General features: G+C 36.8%; 1 protein-coding gene and 1 non-coding gene across 2 annotated transcripts; both read left to right on the top strand.

Annotated features, from left to right (window-relative positions):
• The first annotated feature begins 1,780 nt into the window (after positions 1-1,780).
• Positions 1,781-13,260, top strand: LOC139982958 (neuronal acetylcholine receptor subunit alpha-9-II-like). Its single transcript, XM_071996182.1, has 8 exons — positions 1,781-2,010; positions 5,708-5,813; positions 6,584-6,729; positions 7,969-8,013; positions 9,064-9,173; positions 9,779-9,968; positions 11,317-11,668; positions 12,670-13,260. The coding sequence occupies exons 2-8, from the start codon at positions 5,720-5,722 to the stop codon at positions 13,116-13,118; spliced, it is 1,386 nt and encodes a 461-aa protein (XP_071852283.1). The 5' UTR covers positions 1,781-2,010; positions 5,708-5,719; the 3' UTR covers positions 13,119-13,260.
• Trnac-aca (transfer RNA cysteine (anticodon ACA)) lies at positions 2,552-2,624 on the top strand. Its single transcript has one exon. It is a non-coding gene; the product is annotated as a tRNA-Cys (tRNA).
• Positions 13,261-17,121: the final 3,861 nt, after the last annotated feature.

The raw sequence follows: 17,121 nt of genomic DNA on the forward strand, positions 1-17,121 counted from the left end.
ACATATATCAAAATGATAATAAAGCGTTTAAATGCAACGACAAAATGTACAGACAGAGACAAATAACAACTACCAATAACTATTCACAAGTACCACATTTGAAATCCCTAACCTATGCCACACTCTTTTCCAATGTTAAACTCGATGCCAAACTATTATCCAATGGTATAGTGCAAATTATAACACTCCGGCCGGATCCGAGAAAGACTTGATCCAGTAATACTAGCCAACTCACTTAGGCCTATAAACTAGGCTACAATGTAACTTATTAGGCCTAAGTATCCATGCCCTAACTTAGGTCCCCTATTTGCCCTAGCCTATGGTAAGTTAGGCTTAAGCGATCGTTAGCCTAGGCATGTGTTCTAACTTTAACTTAGTTTAAGTTAGTATTAGAGCAATTCCACAGTTACATTGTGATGCTTTGGAAGGAATTTTAAGTTTCCAGTGCATATAGTAGAGACAGTGCAAAGGTTTGGAATAAACTTTCCTATTACAGTTCATCTCTTAATATTTGACATTCATGCAGAATGAAAATATTTTCGAAGTCTCTGAAATGTATGAAATATGTATATTAATAAGAAGAGTTACAGTAGTGCTGATATTCGACTCTTTATTTTGTAGTCGAGTAATCACATAGTTCTTCTCGCGATTACTCGGTTACAGTTATGACGTCATCACTGTCATTTCAAATTGCAGAAATACAGTCAAGAAATCATTTTCCATGGTGCACTGTCTTTATTTTTTCTTTCGTGTCTTAACGTGTGGTGACTAAATCATGTCAAAACATCTACCAATCAAAAAATTAACAACTTTCAATCTACAATGTTTCTTAAAACCCTTCGTCGTAAATCAGAACTTCAAATGAAAGCATGTAAGCATTAATAAAAGCATGTGTAAAGTATCCTCTATCTAACTATCCTAGCAGTATCTTCTCAAAGGCTGAATGACAAGTAACATAAACTACATTGGACAAATACAAATACACAGAACACAGGCAGGGTGAACACAAAAGAGATTGATGTAAGAGGATTGGTAGACAAAGGATGGAGAGAAGAAAGAAACAAACGGGGGGAAGAGGAGATGTAGGAAGAAAGGGACAAAAGAGAGGATTTAGGGAAGAGGGTAAATATAAACTGCAGAAGGACAAAGACAGGAAGGGTGTGTAGAAAAAAAGGGTCAAAGAGATCTAGGAGAAGGGATGTGACAAGGGGGAAACAAGGGGAGATAGCGAGGGGGGGGGGACTGAGACAGACGGCTCAGAATCAGATAAAATTCTATAGTCTGAAGAAGATAGGGATGAGGATTTCGAATTTGTACCTCAAAGAGATACACAACCCTATTTGTTTGAGCCAGAAACAGATGAATCTGACGATGATGACAACCATACAGGACGAAGCAGCAGTCAATGACGTAATGCCAGTCAATCGCTTATGTGAAAGTGTTTCCGACCAAGAGATTTGCAATTGAACGTCACGCAACTACAGTGTTATTTGTTGATTGCTGGTATTAGAATAAGACACTTTGGACCAGCTACTGCTACTTCCTCCTTTCATATCATGTGATTTGCTCATAGGCTTTTATTATTTATATGTCCTATACAGTGTAGAATACTCGCTGAATGATAAAGACTTGGCATTTTGCTTGCCACGATCCGTATTTATGTGTAGAACAAACATATTGTTCACCTTGAATGATTCACAATGGCTATTTACGGCAATAACGCTCACTCATTCAAAATGCTCAACGAACCCTAGCTTTAGTTTTGGTGTAACTTATCGTAGACCGTGCTGGTTAATACCTGTCAAAAATTAATCTGCATAGTTCAACAGTTTTCATTTTCATTTTGCTGCCTACTGGTTCCACTTTGTTCCTCCTACCAACAGGTGTAGGTGCGTTCTCTCATTTTAGTGGATCCCTACATTTGTCACCAGCTTAGTGCACCATCTATACCAATACATCCAAACGCTATCAGGCAGACAGATAAGTCACGCCAGCTAACTGTTTTTGTCAGTGAGTATCGCCCAAACCAAAATAGTAGCCTGCATAATTTTATATATTTGAGTTGGTTAACAAATGTTTGCCGTGGACACGTTAGCCTGCTTTTGTTAACATTTTGTTAAATTGTTTTAAATATTTTGACGTTTGCAGAGCCTGAGTAGTTGAAATTCTAAGATCATGATGTAATGGTTAGGGCAATTGAAAAGTTTCATATATATATATATATATATAAATATATATATATATATATATATATATATATATATATATATATATATATATATATATATTACGTTATCATTTATATATATTCATTTGCCTTTGTCGTTTACCTCCGTTCCATTAACATAAAGTCTGTTCAAAGTATCTCTTTCGAGATCCGGCTTTAGGAATCACAAATGATTTTCGAGTTGGTTAGCATCATGTTTGATCTCTAGAGTAAGGCAACATATGTCACCAAAAACAGAACTAGTATTGTTCGATACAGGTGTCAAACGCCTACAGTGAAATTGCGACCTTCCTTACTGGTTTCGAACCTCTGGACATACAATCAGCGTCCATGGCCTAGTTGGTTAGGGTGTCCGCGTACAAAGCGGAAGGCCCGGGTTCGAATCCCGGTGGAGGCTGGAAGTTTTTTCACTGTTCTGGATTTTCCCTCTCATTACGTTATCATTTATATATATATATATATATATATATATATATATATGTTTGATTTATTTACATAACATTACATTTAACGAAGCCTTTTATAGCAAACTAAAATGGCTTCCTTTGTTTACGTTTGTTAAAGCGATGGGGACAGATTATGCTGAATTAGGCATTCCGTGTGCTACAGCCAAAAGTAGTAAGGAAACAAGCGAGTATATGGTGAACTAACTACATAAAACACTCTGGTATGCACACCTGAATAAACATTCAATATTGTATATATCATGAACTACGCTCATTTCAATACTGCTCTAATTAGGGTTAACCGTTTGAGAATTAGTCGATATTTAACCTTATCACAGCTTTGAGAGTTTTCGCATATAACTTGTTGACGTTCATTAATGACGTATTTCCATAAAATTATTGTTCCATTGCATGTATGATCAATTGTGTTACAATTAGCTTAACTAAAGAAGTTTAGGCCCATATACCTGTCATGATTCTTTTTAAATTTTACTCGGAAAGTGAGGTAAACTTTTGAACAAAAGTAAAAGAACAAGACGCTTGTATATTCGAGATTTTGAGGTTAATAACTTACATGTTGATACCCGTCTACGTGAAGCTTTAACGAAGACAAGATCTACAGAAACTTGGGACTTGTGTAATATAATGCAAATGTACGAGTGGCTATGTCACTGATGCCCTGCAGTCTGTTTTTTGTTGTTGTCTTACTTTACAGTGGTAAAGGAGAAGAAATTTCATAACACAGGTGCGAATTACCTACGCCCCTTTTTTCACCAAGTGGAAAACACTTGACCCGAGTCAATCAATAATAGGCTATGCCTCCATATTGAATATTACTAGTATTATTGCGGATAGGACAGCTAGGCTTCCGGGTTTTTGTTACTAGCTTGAATATATGTACAGTCAGTGGTATAACCTTATAGGTAGAAAATGGATACTCGTTCAGTTGGCATGTGCTGATAGACTTTGTCTGATCAGGAGTTGCTGGTTTTGAGAACTTCCAAACATCGGTTTTAGTCTAGGAAGCTCAGCATGTGGCGTTAACTCAACTGGAAGTCGGTAGTTTGCATCAGTTTACAACTAATACTGCAAAGTCACCTTTACATACAATATCTGGTTACTTTTAGATATCAGTCGTTGAATGCACTCACCAGTGTTTCGGTGCGCGGACGGCAGTTGTGAGACTATCAGCCTTAAAACACTGGAAACCGAATAATCCTTCCCATAGCCCTAGTGTTCTAGCCTTGGATATATTTCCGTATCATTCAGCTGTTGACCAACTTTTATGGGCTTGACTCAATGTGTCTACTTTTAACAATACCCCTCCTACGTTTTACAACAAAAACTACCATGTGCACGTCTACAGCGGCAGGGTAAACATTCATCCTTTTCATATTAACTTTCGTTCTTTTCAGTGTTATTTGTTGATTGCTGTTAGTAGAGTGTGACACTTTAGACCAATTACTGCTACTGCCTCCCTTCATATCATGTGATTTGTGCGTGGGCTTTTATTATTTATATGTCCTATACAGTGTATAGTACTCGCTGAATGATAAAGACTTGACATTTTGCTTGCCATGGTCCGTAGAACAAATATATTTTTCACCTTGAATGATTCACAATGGCTATTTACGGCAATACCCCTCCTAAATGTTACAGCAAATACTACCATGTGCACGTTTACAGCGGCAAGGCAAACATTCATGGTCGTCCATTTAATGTTAACTTTCGTTCTTTTCAGAGCAATTTTTCAAGTTTAAACTTGCTAGTATCACTAATACCTTTGTGCAATTGTCCATTTCTTTTGTAGCTGCATTTCTTTGCTACTGTATTTCTTCAAAGTCTCTTTTTGTGCTGTAGTTGAAAGATGTGGTGATATTCAAATGTTGTGGGATAACTCGCAAGTTCGCATTAGTAGCCAAACCATGATTTCTCCATTGATGTATAATAATTATGGCGGATCTCTTTCGTTTCAAAGTTCTATTTTCCATTCACTATTTAGCATGCCTTTCGTTTCTGCTCAAGCTTCTTTACAATTAAATTGACATGACTCCACTAAGTGGTAATATTCTGGGTTTTTTTTGCACCCATGCTACTGATGTTTCCAGGGTTCTAAGTTACTTTATGCCATGTTGTTTACAAAAACGAGATCAATATATTCATAAAAATAGAGCAGTTAAATTGTACAGATTGTTTGTGAAAGGTCACACGAAATGTTCGTTCAAGTGATTCATCCAACAGTCTTGGTAAATATGATCTACACACCCCTTTGACTGCAAGCACGGCATTGACACCTTCGCACGATGTTGAATATGTAATGTATAAAAGGTAGTTTGGGGTTGAATCGGAATCAGCGATGATATTTACCTTCCGTGTTTGATTTGTTACGAGCGTTGTTTGTTCGGCAACACAGCCACCAAGTTTGTAAGGAGGGGCTTAGAATTATGACGTGCCGGTGTGGGGTAGCCGCTCCCTTTGAAGAAAATTTGCTAAATGGAGGGTGCTTACATCTAAAAGTAATTTGAATTAGCCTCAGCACTGAACATCAAAAGACATAGTTTCGCGGATTGCTTTCCTATTAAGAAAACTTACAATGCAATTAGATGATCACTGGTTCTTACACCGAGAAAGGGTCTAATGTAAACGGTCCTAAGTTGCGAAAGCCTGTCCTCTTCATTTCAGATAGATCAACGTACTGAACTCTTCATTCAGATACTAAGAGTTCAAATGGTCATACTTAGCACGATTTCAAGTAGGGTATTACAATTGGGCCTAAACAGGGGTTACATCAGTTCATAGTCATGTCGCAGCAGTTGAACAACCTCTAGTAAAATTTTATATCTGAAGTAGTAAATACTTCAACAAACTTTAATGTTTGCACAAGTATCTTTACAGTCGTTCGCTAAGAGACGCCTACGTATGTTTTGTTGTCGTATGTTGATTATTCCTGATAAAGTATGACACCAGCATATGAAAGAAAGCTATATAGATCGATATCATGTAGCCCATATTGTTTCATTCTTGATCTTTAAAGTTTGGGGTTTGGATGAGCTGTGGCGTCTTCGTAATCAGGAGCATCATGTTTTTCTCTCACTGCTTTCTGCTTACGTTAATGTGTATTGCATTTACCTTACCTTTCGGTGAGTATATCAATAAATTTTGCCAATTGTATTTAATTTGTTTGCTGCAAATAATTGTTCGTTATTACCAATACCTGCAAGCCCTGTTAGAGAATTTGGATTTTTAATGCATGGAACGCTCAGCTCTTTTGTAAAAAAAAGTTGCGATCTATCGTAAGGAATCTGTTTTGAAGTTTTGCGTAGATAATAGGAGTATTTTTCCTTTTTAGGTTGACAAAACCCGTAACCATAATCATTACTATACTTAATAAAGATAACTGTGATGAAAGCTTCCTCAAACAGCTGAATATTATAGTATTCCAGGTAGAAGATATCACAGATTTAATGTTCGGTCATACATAAAATGGAAGACGAGCTATTCTAAATATGACATCATCGAGTCACGAGTCAATTGAAGTGATTTTGCTTAATAAATGACTCTGTTTATTTTCTACCATACTGTATTTCTTATAGTGACAAAATAATGGTGTTTGTTGAAAACCAATGAAAATTAAGTTTCAGATCCAAGCGTCACTATGACAAATAAGATTTCTCCGGGGCATTGTTCAATATAGCTCAATATAATCATTGTGTATGTGTCCCCTTTAATATATAATGCATTCGCCAAAACTTCAGCCAAAACCTATTCGCAAAAACCTATTTGTCCCTCACACGTTAGCTCCATCTTAAAAATGTTACCAAAAAAAGAAACAAAAAATGGAATTCAATACCATGTAGGCCTAAAATCTTGTGATATTAATAACAGTGATCTCCTTCACATCCTTCTATAGTAGAGAGTGCTGACATGACAACTCGAAATTGGTTGTATCGGAACCTCACCGACACAAAAGAGTATGTGAAATATTTGAGACCTGTGAATGATTCATACCAAACGGTAGAAGTTGGATTCCGATTTGATCCGTTTATACATGAGTTGGTAATGTTAAATATTTATTTTTTATCTCTCTCCACCTCTCTCTCTCTCTCTCTCTCTCTCTCTCTCTATATATATATATATGTATATATATATATATATATATATATATATCTATATATATATATATATATATATATATATATATATATATATATATATATTTATATCTAGTGTCCTAATGTTGTAATTGTACTGTATAAAAATGTGCCGATTATTTCATCCATATAAATGTACTAAGACAAGCCCATTTGTACAGCGTAGTAGTTAGATCTCTGCTCATCTCACACCCAGAACGTATGAATATATGAACGAATATGGCTATTGAATTACATCATGACGACGTCATAGCTTGGTTCATAAAAAATATATATATATTTTGGAACCTTTACTAGCGTGACATATGCCAAATAATGTAAATTCTTACAATATTTATTTGCACGATTAAAGTGCACATTCTGAACGGCGCTAAGTCAATGGAGATCGGGGATCAAGTTAGCCACAGTTACGCGGGAACGTTGTCTCCGGAACTGTACATTAAAACATGATGGATGTATTGGACACGAACTGTAATGCCTTTGCTTTTAACGTATTACGACATACGATCAAGGGGAATTGTCAAAAGTCATCATCACCAGGCCTGTATAAAGTATACAGGCCTTTAAACAGCACACATGGCAAAGTATATATTACAACGCGATGCGTGTTTTCCAATATTTCACTCGGGACCAGGGCGGACTGAGGTATTATTTTTACCAGCTCAGTGATCCAGTCGATGACGCTGGGCATTGAGAGTAGGGCGTATTTTCTATCACAAGTGAAACTAACACTTTTTACGACCAAGAGGAAATCCGCAACTTCAGCACCTAAACCTGTTGGTTCACGGGCTCGTAGCCGGAAAACTTGTAAACCATGCCGCCTCTGAATGAAGCCAGGAAAAAGTCCTGATCCCTAAATGAAAAATCCAATCAACCAAAACATAGTACAACGAAATTGGGAAATGAGTTTGCTAATAATGAAAGAAATGAGTAAAAACAGTTGTCATTGGCCAAGGATATAATGCTGAAATGTTATTGAGTAAATAAATGGTTGTTCATTTATTCATTGTTAGATGCAGTTGAAATCAGCAGAAAAATTGTTGTCGGTACGATAAAATAAATTAATAGTATTGCTAACTGTGATGCTAATACTTCACTTTGATTATGGAACATTTGCGGTATTTGTGTTGCTTATTTCTTTCAGGATTACATTAATCAGGAATTGCAGTTAAGAGGCACCTTGGACATGGTTTGTTTGTTTTCTTTATTATGTTTAAAAATGAGAAATGTTTCCAGTGACAGAAAATTGTTAAACATTTTTGCTTATACTTCTCCGTAGGAAGCCCCTCAACCTTATATAACTGACAAATTAACAGGGTGTGTATATATATATATATATATATATATATATATATATATATATATATATATACATATATATACATATATATATACATACATACATATATATATATATATATAGATATATATAAATAGATATTGTAATGAGTTGGAAAATCAAGAACAGTGAAAAAACTTCCAGCCTCTAGGCCATGGACGCTGATTGTATGTCCAGAGGTTCGAAACTGGTAAGGAAGGTCGTAATTCCACTGTAGGCGTTTGTCACCTTTATCGATCAATACTAGTTCTATTTTTGGTGACATATTTTGCCTTACTCTAGAAATCAAACATGATGCTATCCAACTCGAAATCATTTGTGATTCCTAAAGCCGGATCTCGAAAGAGATACTTTGAATAGACTTTATGTTAATGCAATGGAGGTAAACGACAAAGGCAAATGAATATATATAAATTAAATTCGTAATGAGTTGGAAAACCAAGAACCGTGGAAACACTTCCAGCCTCCACCGGGACTCGAACCCGGGCCCTCACACTGCACGCGGACACCCCAACCACTAGGCCATGGACCCTGATTGTATGTCCAGAGGTTCGAAACCGGTAAGGAAGTCCTATAACTTGCGACATATATATATATATATATATATATATATATATATATAAATATATATAAATATATATATATATATATATTGTATATATAGAGTAGGTAGGCGTCTATCTTGGCGCAGAGTGCTCTATGTCCATTGGACAGAGCGGAACATATGTTGATACTAGATGAGACTAGTGGAACACTAGTAGTTGTTCCACTAGTACTAGTGTTCCACTAGTCTCATCTAGTATCAACATATATTGTATATATATATATATATATATATATATATATATATATATATATATATATATATATATATATATATACATATATATATATTTACAGACTTGGTATGACTTTCGTCTTTCTTGGAATCCTGATGACTACGATGACTTACAATACATAGAACTTCCCCTCAATGAAATATGGCAACCGGAATTGATTTTGTATGAAAGGTAAGATGCCATTCCAAATTGGAATACCTTTTCTCCATTTTCTTTCGTGTGTTGTTCTTTATTAACTTAATGACTGTCCTATAACTTGCGACTTCCTTAGCAGAATTGGTCAAATATATATCAAGGAATTTTGAAGGTTTATCTTAACCGCTGTCTATCCTAATGTAAGGAAATGCTAGGTATAACTGAATCGCTCGTAACCCCTAGAGACTTGATTCAAACTCTTTCATCAAAATCAGCTTATATTTGGGCCTCTTCACTTCGGATTCCCTTTATAATCACATGACGGGCAAGGTTATGAAATACTCGCTGACCACAGATCCTAATCCCTAACGTTTTTTCGTCCTTCTCCTTTCTCCTTCTTCTGTTTCATTTGTGGAATCCTCAAAGCCAAGTATCATTAAAACAAGTACACTTTGTATAATTTCTCCGTAAACCAACAGACAATAACTATATCACCAAAACGATAATAGAGATACTTAACAGGAATGAACAAATACACAGTCCATTTTATCAAATCGACCCAGTTTGCTTCCAAAGATTTATGTCTTGCATGCTTATATGTTGGTATCATCAATGTGTTGCCTGTTGTTTTTTATTTTCAGAATGTCAAAACATAACGATGAAAGTTTCCAAACGGAGACCGATATCGTAAAAGTATATAACACTGGTAAAGTGGACTGGGTAACCATAGCGTCGACGAGAACGTTTTGCTCGATAAACGTGGATAAATTTCCAAAAGACGAACATACTTGTGACGTAACGTTTACAACTTGGCTGCACCAGGACAATGAGGTAAACATTGAACTATCGTTACAGGCGTAATGAAAACAGAGAAAGTAATTTAATTGTGAAAATTACATACAAATTGATAAATAGGTCACAAAATGAAGTACGGTTGCATCATTCTTCTAGAAATCATAAATATCGTTTCCATTTGGTTTTGCCTTGGTGAGTACAATTTTGTCTGTCTATTTGAAGCTGTCTTTTTTTCTTTCTTTTTTGTGAGGAAGAATTTTTGATACAGATAACCACATCAATGCTGAAGGATATTGTCAATAGATAGACATCTGTAAAACTTACATCTTTTCCGTCGTTGAAATTAAACGTTCCAAAGCTTTATTCAAGTTTTGAAAACTGTTTTGTCAAATAACTCATAGCATAATCGTTCTTTTACGTACAGACTGAGGGGTGGGGGTTTAATGTGGTTGCACAAACATAATATGTAGTTCAGTATTGTAGCAATTTGGCTCACAACGTTATGAACCCTCAAAGTTGATATGAAACAAGTTAGTTCTTCTTCTTCTTAATTCTTAATACTCTATTCTGTTTCTCATACTTCTTCTTCTTCTCCTCCTTCTAATTCCATTTCTTCTCATTGTCCTTCGCATTCTTCCTCCTTTTTCTCTTCCCCTTCTTCCCCTGCTTCCCTCCTTCCCCTCCTTCCCCTCCTTCCCCTCCTTCCCCTCCTTTCCCTCCTTTCCCTCCTTTCCCTCCTTTCCCTCCTTTCCCTCCTTTCCCTCCTTTCCCTCCTTTCCCTCCTTTCCCTCCTTCCCTCCTTTCCCTCCTTCCCCTTCTTCCCCTCCTTCCCCTTCTTCCCCTTCTTCCCTCCTTCCCCTTCTTCCCCTCCTTGCCCTCCTTGCCCTCCTTGCCCTCCTTGCCCTCCTTGCCCTCCTTGTCCTCCTCCCCCTCTCCCTCCACCTCTCCCTCCACCTCTCCCTCCACCTCTCCTCTCAGCCTCCCTCCACCTCTCCACCTCTCCACCTCTATTCCCATTCCCATTCCCATTCCCATTCCGATTCCGATTCCGATCCGATTCCTATTCCTATTCTCATTCTCATTCTCATTCTCATTCTCATTCTCATTCCTATACCTATTCCTATTCCTATTCCTATTTCTATTTCTATTTCTATTTCTATTCCTATTCCTATTCCTATTCCTATTCCTATCCCTATCCCTATTCCTATTCCTATTTCTATTCCTATTTCTATACACATTTCTATTCCTATTCCTATTCCTTTTCCTACTCCTATTCCTATTCCTATTCCTATTCCTATACACATTCCTATTCCTATACATATTCCTATTCATATTCCTTTAAAGCATCGGACTTATTATGCTCTTTTTTACTTTAACTATGCAGCAAAAACTACACATTTTGGGCAACATGGATTCATGTGAATTTGAGCATCTTACTTGGCGTTTAAAATTCACTGATCTTGGAGGTAATGACCCCCTCTACAGATGCGACCACTACCTTAAAAACCAATCATATGTTCGGTACATCGCCACTTTGGAAAGACTTGACACAAACTTCGGCATGTACACATTAGTGGTCCCAAACATTTTGGTATCAGTTTTGAGTGTGTTTACTATCTGCTTTCCAAGTGGAGACCGCAACGGACCAGCGTTTGGTCTGATGTGCCTTCTGGCTTTAATCATTCAACTTGGGATACTATACCAAGTACTTCCTGATACTGCTTTCTCTAAAGTTGGTAAGTACAGTCCCCCTATAACGGTTCCACCTTTATATTAGTACCTTATATATTAACTTAGGCTATTTATATCAGATATGCACATCTGCAAACATATTAACGAATTTCAACAAAAGATTAACATTGCTCAAGTTAGACGCACAATCACAATGTTTGTAGTGATCAGCATCCGGAAGCGACTTTAGGATCAAACCATTATTAATTTTGTGTGGACTAGCACTTGACCACCCGGAATCTATCATACTGCGTTGGATTCGAACATACAACTTAACATAATATATGGCTTCAATCAAATGACCCCTCTTTAATCAAGTGTGTATATTGGAGTTGAGACATTGAACTCGTTCATCAACTGATAAATTAAAGTATGTACAATTCTTCCCACCTTTCATCGTTAGTAGCACTTACCTGAAACTTGATGAATTAATGCGCAAAATTAGGTGTAACAAAGTGGTAACACAGTGAGTGTGCTTACCCGTACGGAGTTATAGGGTAAAATAAGTTATGTTAGTTAATGTGTTGTGAACACAAATTATTTCACGAAGTCCTCTTAAACCCTAAGACCAAGGGACTTGACTGTTGCGTGTCTGTGACATGATTAACTTCAGACAACAAAGGTAAAATTGCATTTTGGTCATTACTCGAAAACCAAATGAAAAAATATCAAAACCATGGCGCCCATCTAGGATGTATGACTTTTATGATAGCCCTTAGTTGCCACTGAAAGTGTTTTGCTTGTTTCTTTGTCAGGTTATTTTTGACGGTATTTATCTGATTTTTTCCTATTATTCGATACATTTTGACTTGTCAGCTTTTGTTTGGTTCGAGAAATACGTTTTGGTGTCTCAAACCTACTCCTATTAGATAAGAAAATGTTTCATTCAGTTTATACGTCAATAAAAACGAGAAGATATAATATATATACAGATGCCGATAAAGTGATAGTAAATGTTTTAAGTAACCTTACATAGTGTGTCTGTATCTTCCTATGACTTTTTCAGGTCAATCCTTAGCTTTTTTAAGTATTGCAGTGGCTTTCGAAACGGTCTTTTCTGTAATAAATATGGGCATAGAAGATGTCATATACATTGTCTCCAAGATGAAGAATATCCGTTGCTTAATCCTCAAGAAGAAGGAGTCCCGGCGCAACAGAAAGAAGATAAAAGAATATGAACGTTTACGTGGAAATGACCGACCAAAACCAAATCCCGGCGACAAAACCGAAATGAAAGCCCAAAACAAAAATCTTGACAGCAAAAGTGCTGAAGGTTCTCCAATTCCCCTTCACATTCCTGCACCCGTCATGGCGAAAGACGCAAGTACATGCACATGTACTCAATTCGTAATACGATTCCCATTGTGGTGTTTTATCAAGTTCGTTGTGGCACTTGGCTTTTTAGCAGCCATAATTTGGATCAACGTTCATATGGTTGGAAGTTTGAGCAATTAATAACCATGGTTCATGCAATTTAGATATACCATATGCATCTGCTAGAAAGTGTGATAGCTCCAAGGCAACTGTAGACAATCTGTTTTAAAAGACCCTACATTTCTGAAACATTTGCTTTTTATAGTGTAATTATAAATGAACGAGCCAACAATGTATAGCTTTCTGTTGTGTTGTGTATTTGATGAATAAAGAAGTTACACCGCACACTGAATCAAGTAGAATATTTGACCAAGACCTATTATTTGTACTATACATTTAAATTACATATAGGTAATACTTCATATGTTCATCGGATAGAACATTTATGAAACATGTTAGAAAATGAGTAACGGTTACTTAAGAAGGGAGATTTTCATTAAGAACAACCTTGTTTACTTTACAGCCGTTCAACGTAGATAATGCAAATTACTTTATAGTCTACTTGTTATATTTGGGTCACATTCTTTGTGATTAATCAAAGCGAACATTGAGAAGTAAAAAGTATCTCATTTAAGATTTTCCAACAATACTATAATCTTTCCATATTATTGAACATGAAATATTGTATGCATTGTTTGAAGATATTCCTTTGTAAATATCATTAATATTTGTTCGGTAGTATACATAGCACTAACTAAAAGAATGCGATCTAATAAGGTTAATTGATAGCTTTACAACTATTAAATATATTGCTACATTTGTCTACTAAAGGGACATATCACATGGAATGCAGAATGACCAAACTGAAAGCTGCCAAATCAAAGAAGACATGGTGCACTGTTGTTGTCTCTACCGACTCATGTGTCAATATCTCATAACGTCTGTCTCACCGTATACAAAGTATGTCCAATATCCCCACCCCATCCCTCCTCATCCACAATTTTCTTCTGGTAAGTCTAGGCCAACAAGACCTACCGTACTGAATCAAGAAAGAGAACACCTATAAAAATGTTTTGTTCATGTTATCGCAAGTCACCTCTTGTGGTTAGAGAGAGCCGATGATTCCACTTAGTATGTACTGATCTACAATATGTAAACGCACGCAGTTCCAAGAAATGTCAGTTTCAAGTCATGGTACATACCCTAGATTATCAGATTTTCAGAAAAACACCTTGATTTCATTGTTTGCTCAGATCCCATGACTCCATACTGAAATCCACTCTATTGTTGGGCTCCGAGGGGTCCTTAGCACGGCCAAGAATACTGCCAGAAGTTCTGTATGGAGAAATCGATGCTAGCCTGTGTATCAGTTAACCACCGCAGGGCAGCAACTGGAGGCCAGGCCAGGTTACAAACACACAACAAAAATGACTCTGTGCATAAGACGAGAGTGTGAGTGCCAGTGATTTGGAAAAGTACAATTTTACAGGGGGTTTAATTGAATGTCTCATTCTGGTCCATATACCACGCAATAGAACAGTACAACATGGGAAGTACAATCCCTTTAACTATTTAATTAACAACAATAACATTATGCCCCCAAACATGTGCAGACATGTTGTAGACATTTAATTTAATGATAATGTTGGTTTACTAAAACAATAACTCTCTTAATTAGACAACAAAACACATCAATTAACATTTAACCCCCTAAAATTACATCCTAATAGATTATGAATATTCATGACATGGCTGGCTATGAAGCTAAGTGCAGTTTACTACGGATGAGTATAAAGGCCATTCACGTTACACTATCCATAATATTAAAGACGATCTTATTAGTGACCACTACCCTATTATCTTCGAAACCAACGTAAATATAACCCTAAATCAGGCTATTTTGATCTGTAGAATGCAAACGGGAGGAGGGGGTGGGGGTGACATCACTCTTGGACACATATCCCTTCCGTGAGAAAACCTTAGATTACATTGACAGGTACACCGATTAAATTACCAAATAATTTGTTAAAACCTGCCACAAACACCCCTCTTTTAAGATTCATAAACCTATAAAGCTGTGGAATTTAACCAAATAAATTCTTAATCTTATCAAGCAAGGAGAACGCTCAGCAGATTTCACATGTGTACTCATGACTCACATACTACACCCATCGATAAGACTAAATATGATATTAATAGGCTTATCACCGCTGATAGACATTTAAAAAATCGAAAATAATGTAACCATATCACCGATAATGAACACCAGGACCTTCTGGAATAAAACCAAGAGAATCACCAATCGTTATGCTAGCCCAAACTTACGGAACAAACAAAATCGGCAAGATCCATATTAATATTAAAGACCAAAACTAAACTTCTAGAAATCCATTTCAATAATACCACTTTGACAATAAGTATAAACATGAGATCGATCGCAGAATCATCTCAAACCGCAAATTCATCACAAACCCTTCTGGCATTCTCAAATTTGACTGCCCCAAATAGTCCTATAACCCTACAGGACTGGAAAACTTCCCTTGGAAAAATACCCCCTCTCCTTGTTGTGACAGGATCTCCTACCTTGGAAGTCATTCTTATATCCAAACCAAATAAAGATCTTACAAACCCGACTAAATACCGCCCAACTTTGTCTCCCATCACTTGATAAGATCTTTGAAAGAATACGGATTCAACAATGTGGTGGCTGCAGATGATGCATGTCGAAGTACGATCACATTTGAAATACCATGCTGAATGGGTGTAGTGTTAGATATTAGAGGTGGAACAGCAGCACGCACAAGAAGGTCTCGTAGGTTGCGGGTTCGTCTGTAGACGATGATGGGTTTTTCAGGGACGGCTCGTTGGAGTCTATGTGAAGTGAGGAGAATGTTGTGGTTGTTAGAGGTGATTTTCTGAAGAGGAGGAAGATTTGGGTGGAAAGTAACCACCAAGGGGAGCTTGTTGTCGCAATCTCGACCATTTTTGTTCTTCATTGCCAACGTAGATGGTCTGGAAAGGGAGCGGACTCTCTAAATGGCATTACACACTCTTCTGGCACTATGGCCCGTGGCAGTTAGGTGCTTTTCCAAAGCATCTGTATGGCGAATGAAAGAGGAATTGTTAGAGCAAATGCGACGAGGACGAAGTGCTTGACTGTAGGCAATTCGGGACTTGCAGTGACGGGGATGGCAGCTTGAAGAATGGAGATACTGGTGTGTGTCTGTGGCTTGGTGAATAAGTCTTTAGGGAGAGAACCGTGTTCCTTGCAAACAGTCACATCGATAAAGTTCACCTGTTGGTGAGAGTAATAAGAGGTGAATTTGATGGTGCTGTGGAAAGAATTGATGTGATTGATGAAGGTGAGCAGGCTATACTTTCTAAGTATGTGTAGTGTAAGATTATTTTGGTTGAAACCACATTTGCCCTTTATAGGTAAAGCCTGGTAAGGAAGTAACAGAAATAACAAAAAAAGCAATAAATCCATGGAGATGCTAATCTCATCAAAATATTGGTCTTATGACTATTGTAATGTCATCACTGCGTGGGGACATTTCATAGCCACCAACACGAAAGTTTTTTTTTTAACCATTGGAAATGTATCCATTTATTCAACATTCAACAATTTTTCTTACCTGAAAACCAATTGTAACACTAACCCTCTCTTTTATCGCAGGAGCCTTTTACGATTGATTTGAAGTTGTTCAAGGAACTAATAAAGTTAAACAAAACGCGGAATAAATGATTGGGGATATTTCTGACATGTTAAATCTTTGTACATTATCAAACTGCAAACCACCAGGATGCATTCTTTAAAATGGTAGAACGTGTGACATACGCTCTCATTGAAAGTTAAAGACGATGTACAATACGTATTCCACCAGAAGAGTCACTGCTTAATGGTACGGACTTAGACATGTCAAATGAATGTCCGATTTTGATTTCTACCTTCGCCTGATCAGTCCGTGAGGTACGAAACCTGTCGTGAAATTTAATTTTCTGGTGTGTTAATCTTTAATAATGTATTTAACGTCTGTTATGTTCAAACAAAGTGAGAAAGTACTCAATTTTAACAAAGTATGAATACCGATTATTTTGAAATATGTATTGAATTATCGGTCCCCTGGAAAACCTTCTTCAGTAA

The sequence above is a fragment of the Apostichopus japonicus genome, chromosome 16 (assembly GCF_037975245.1).
Source record: "Apostichopus japonicus isolate 1M-3 chromosome 16, ASM3797524v1, whole genome shotgun sequence".
NCBI lineage: Eukaryota > Metazoa > Echinodermata > Holothuroidea > Aspidochirotida > Stichopodidae > Apostichopus > Apostichopus japonicus.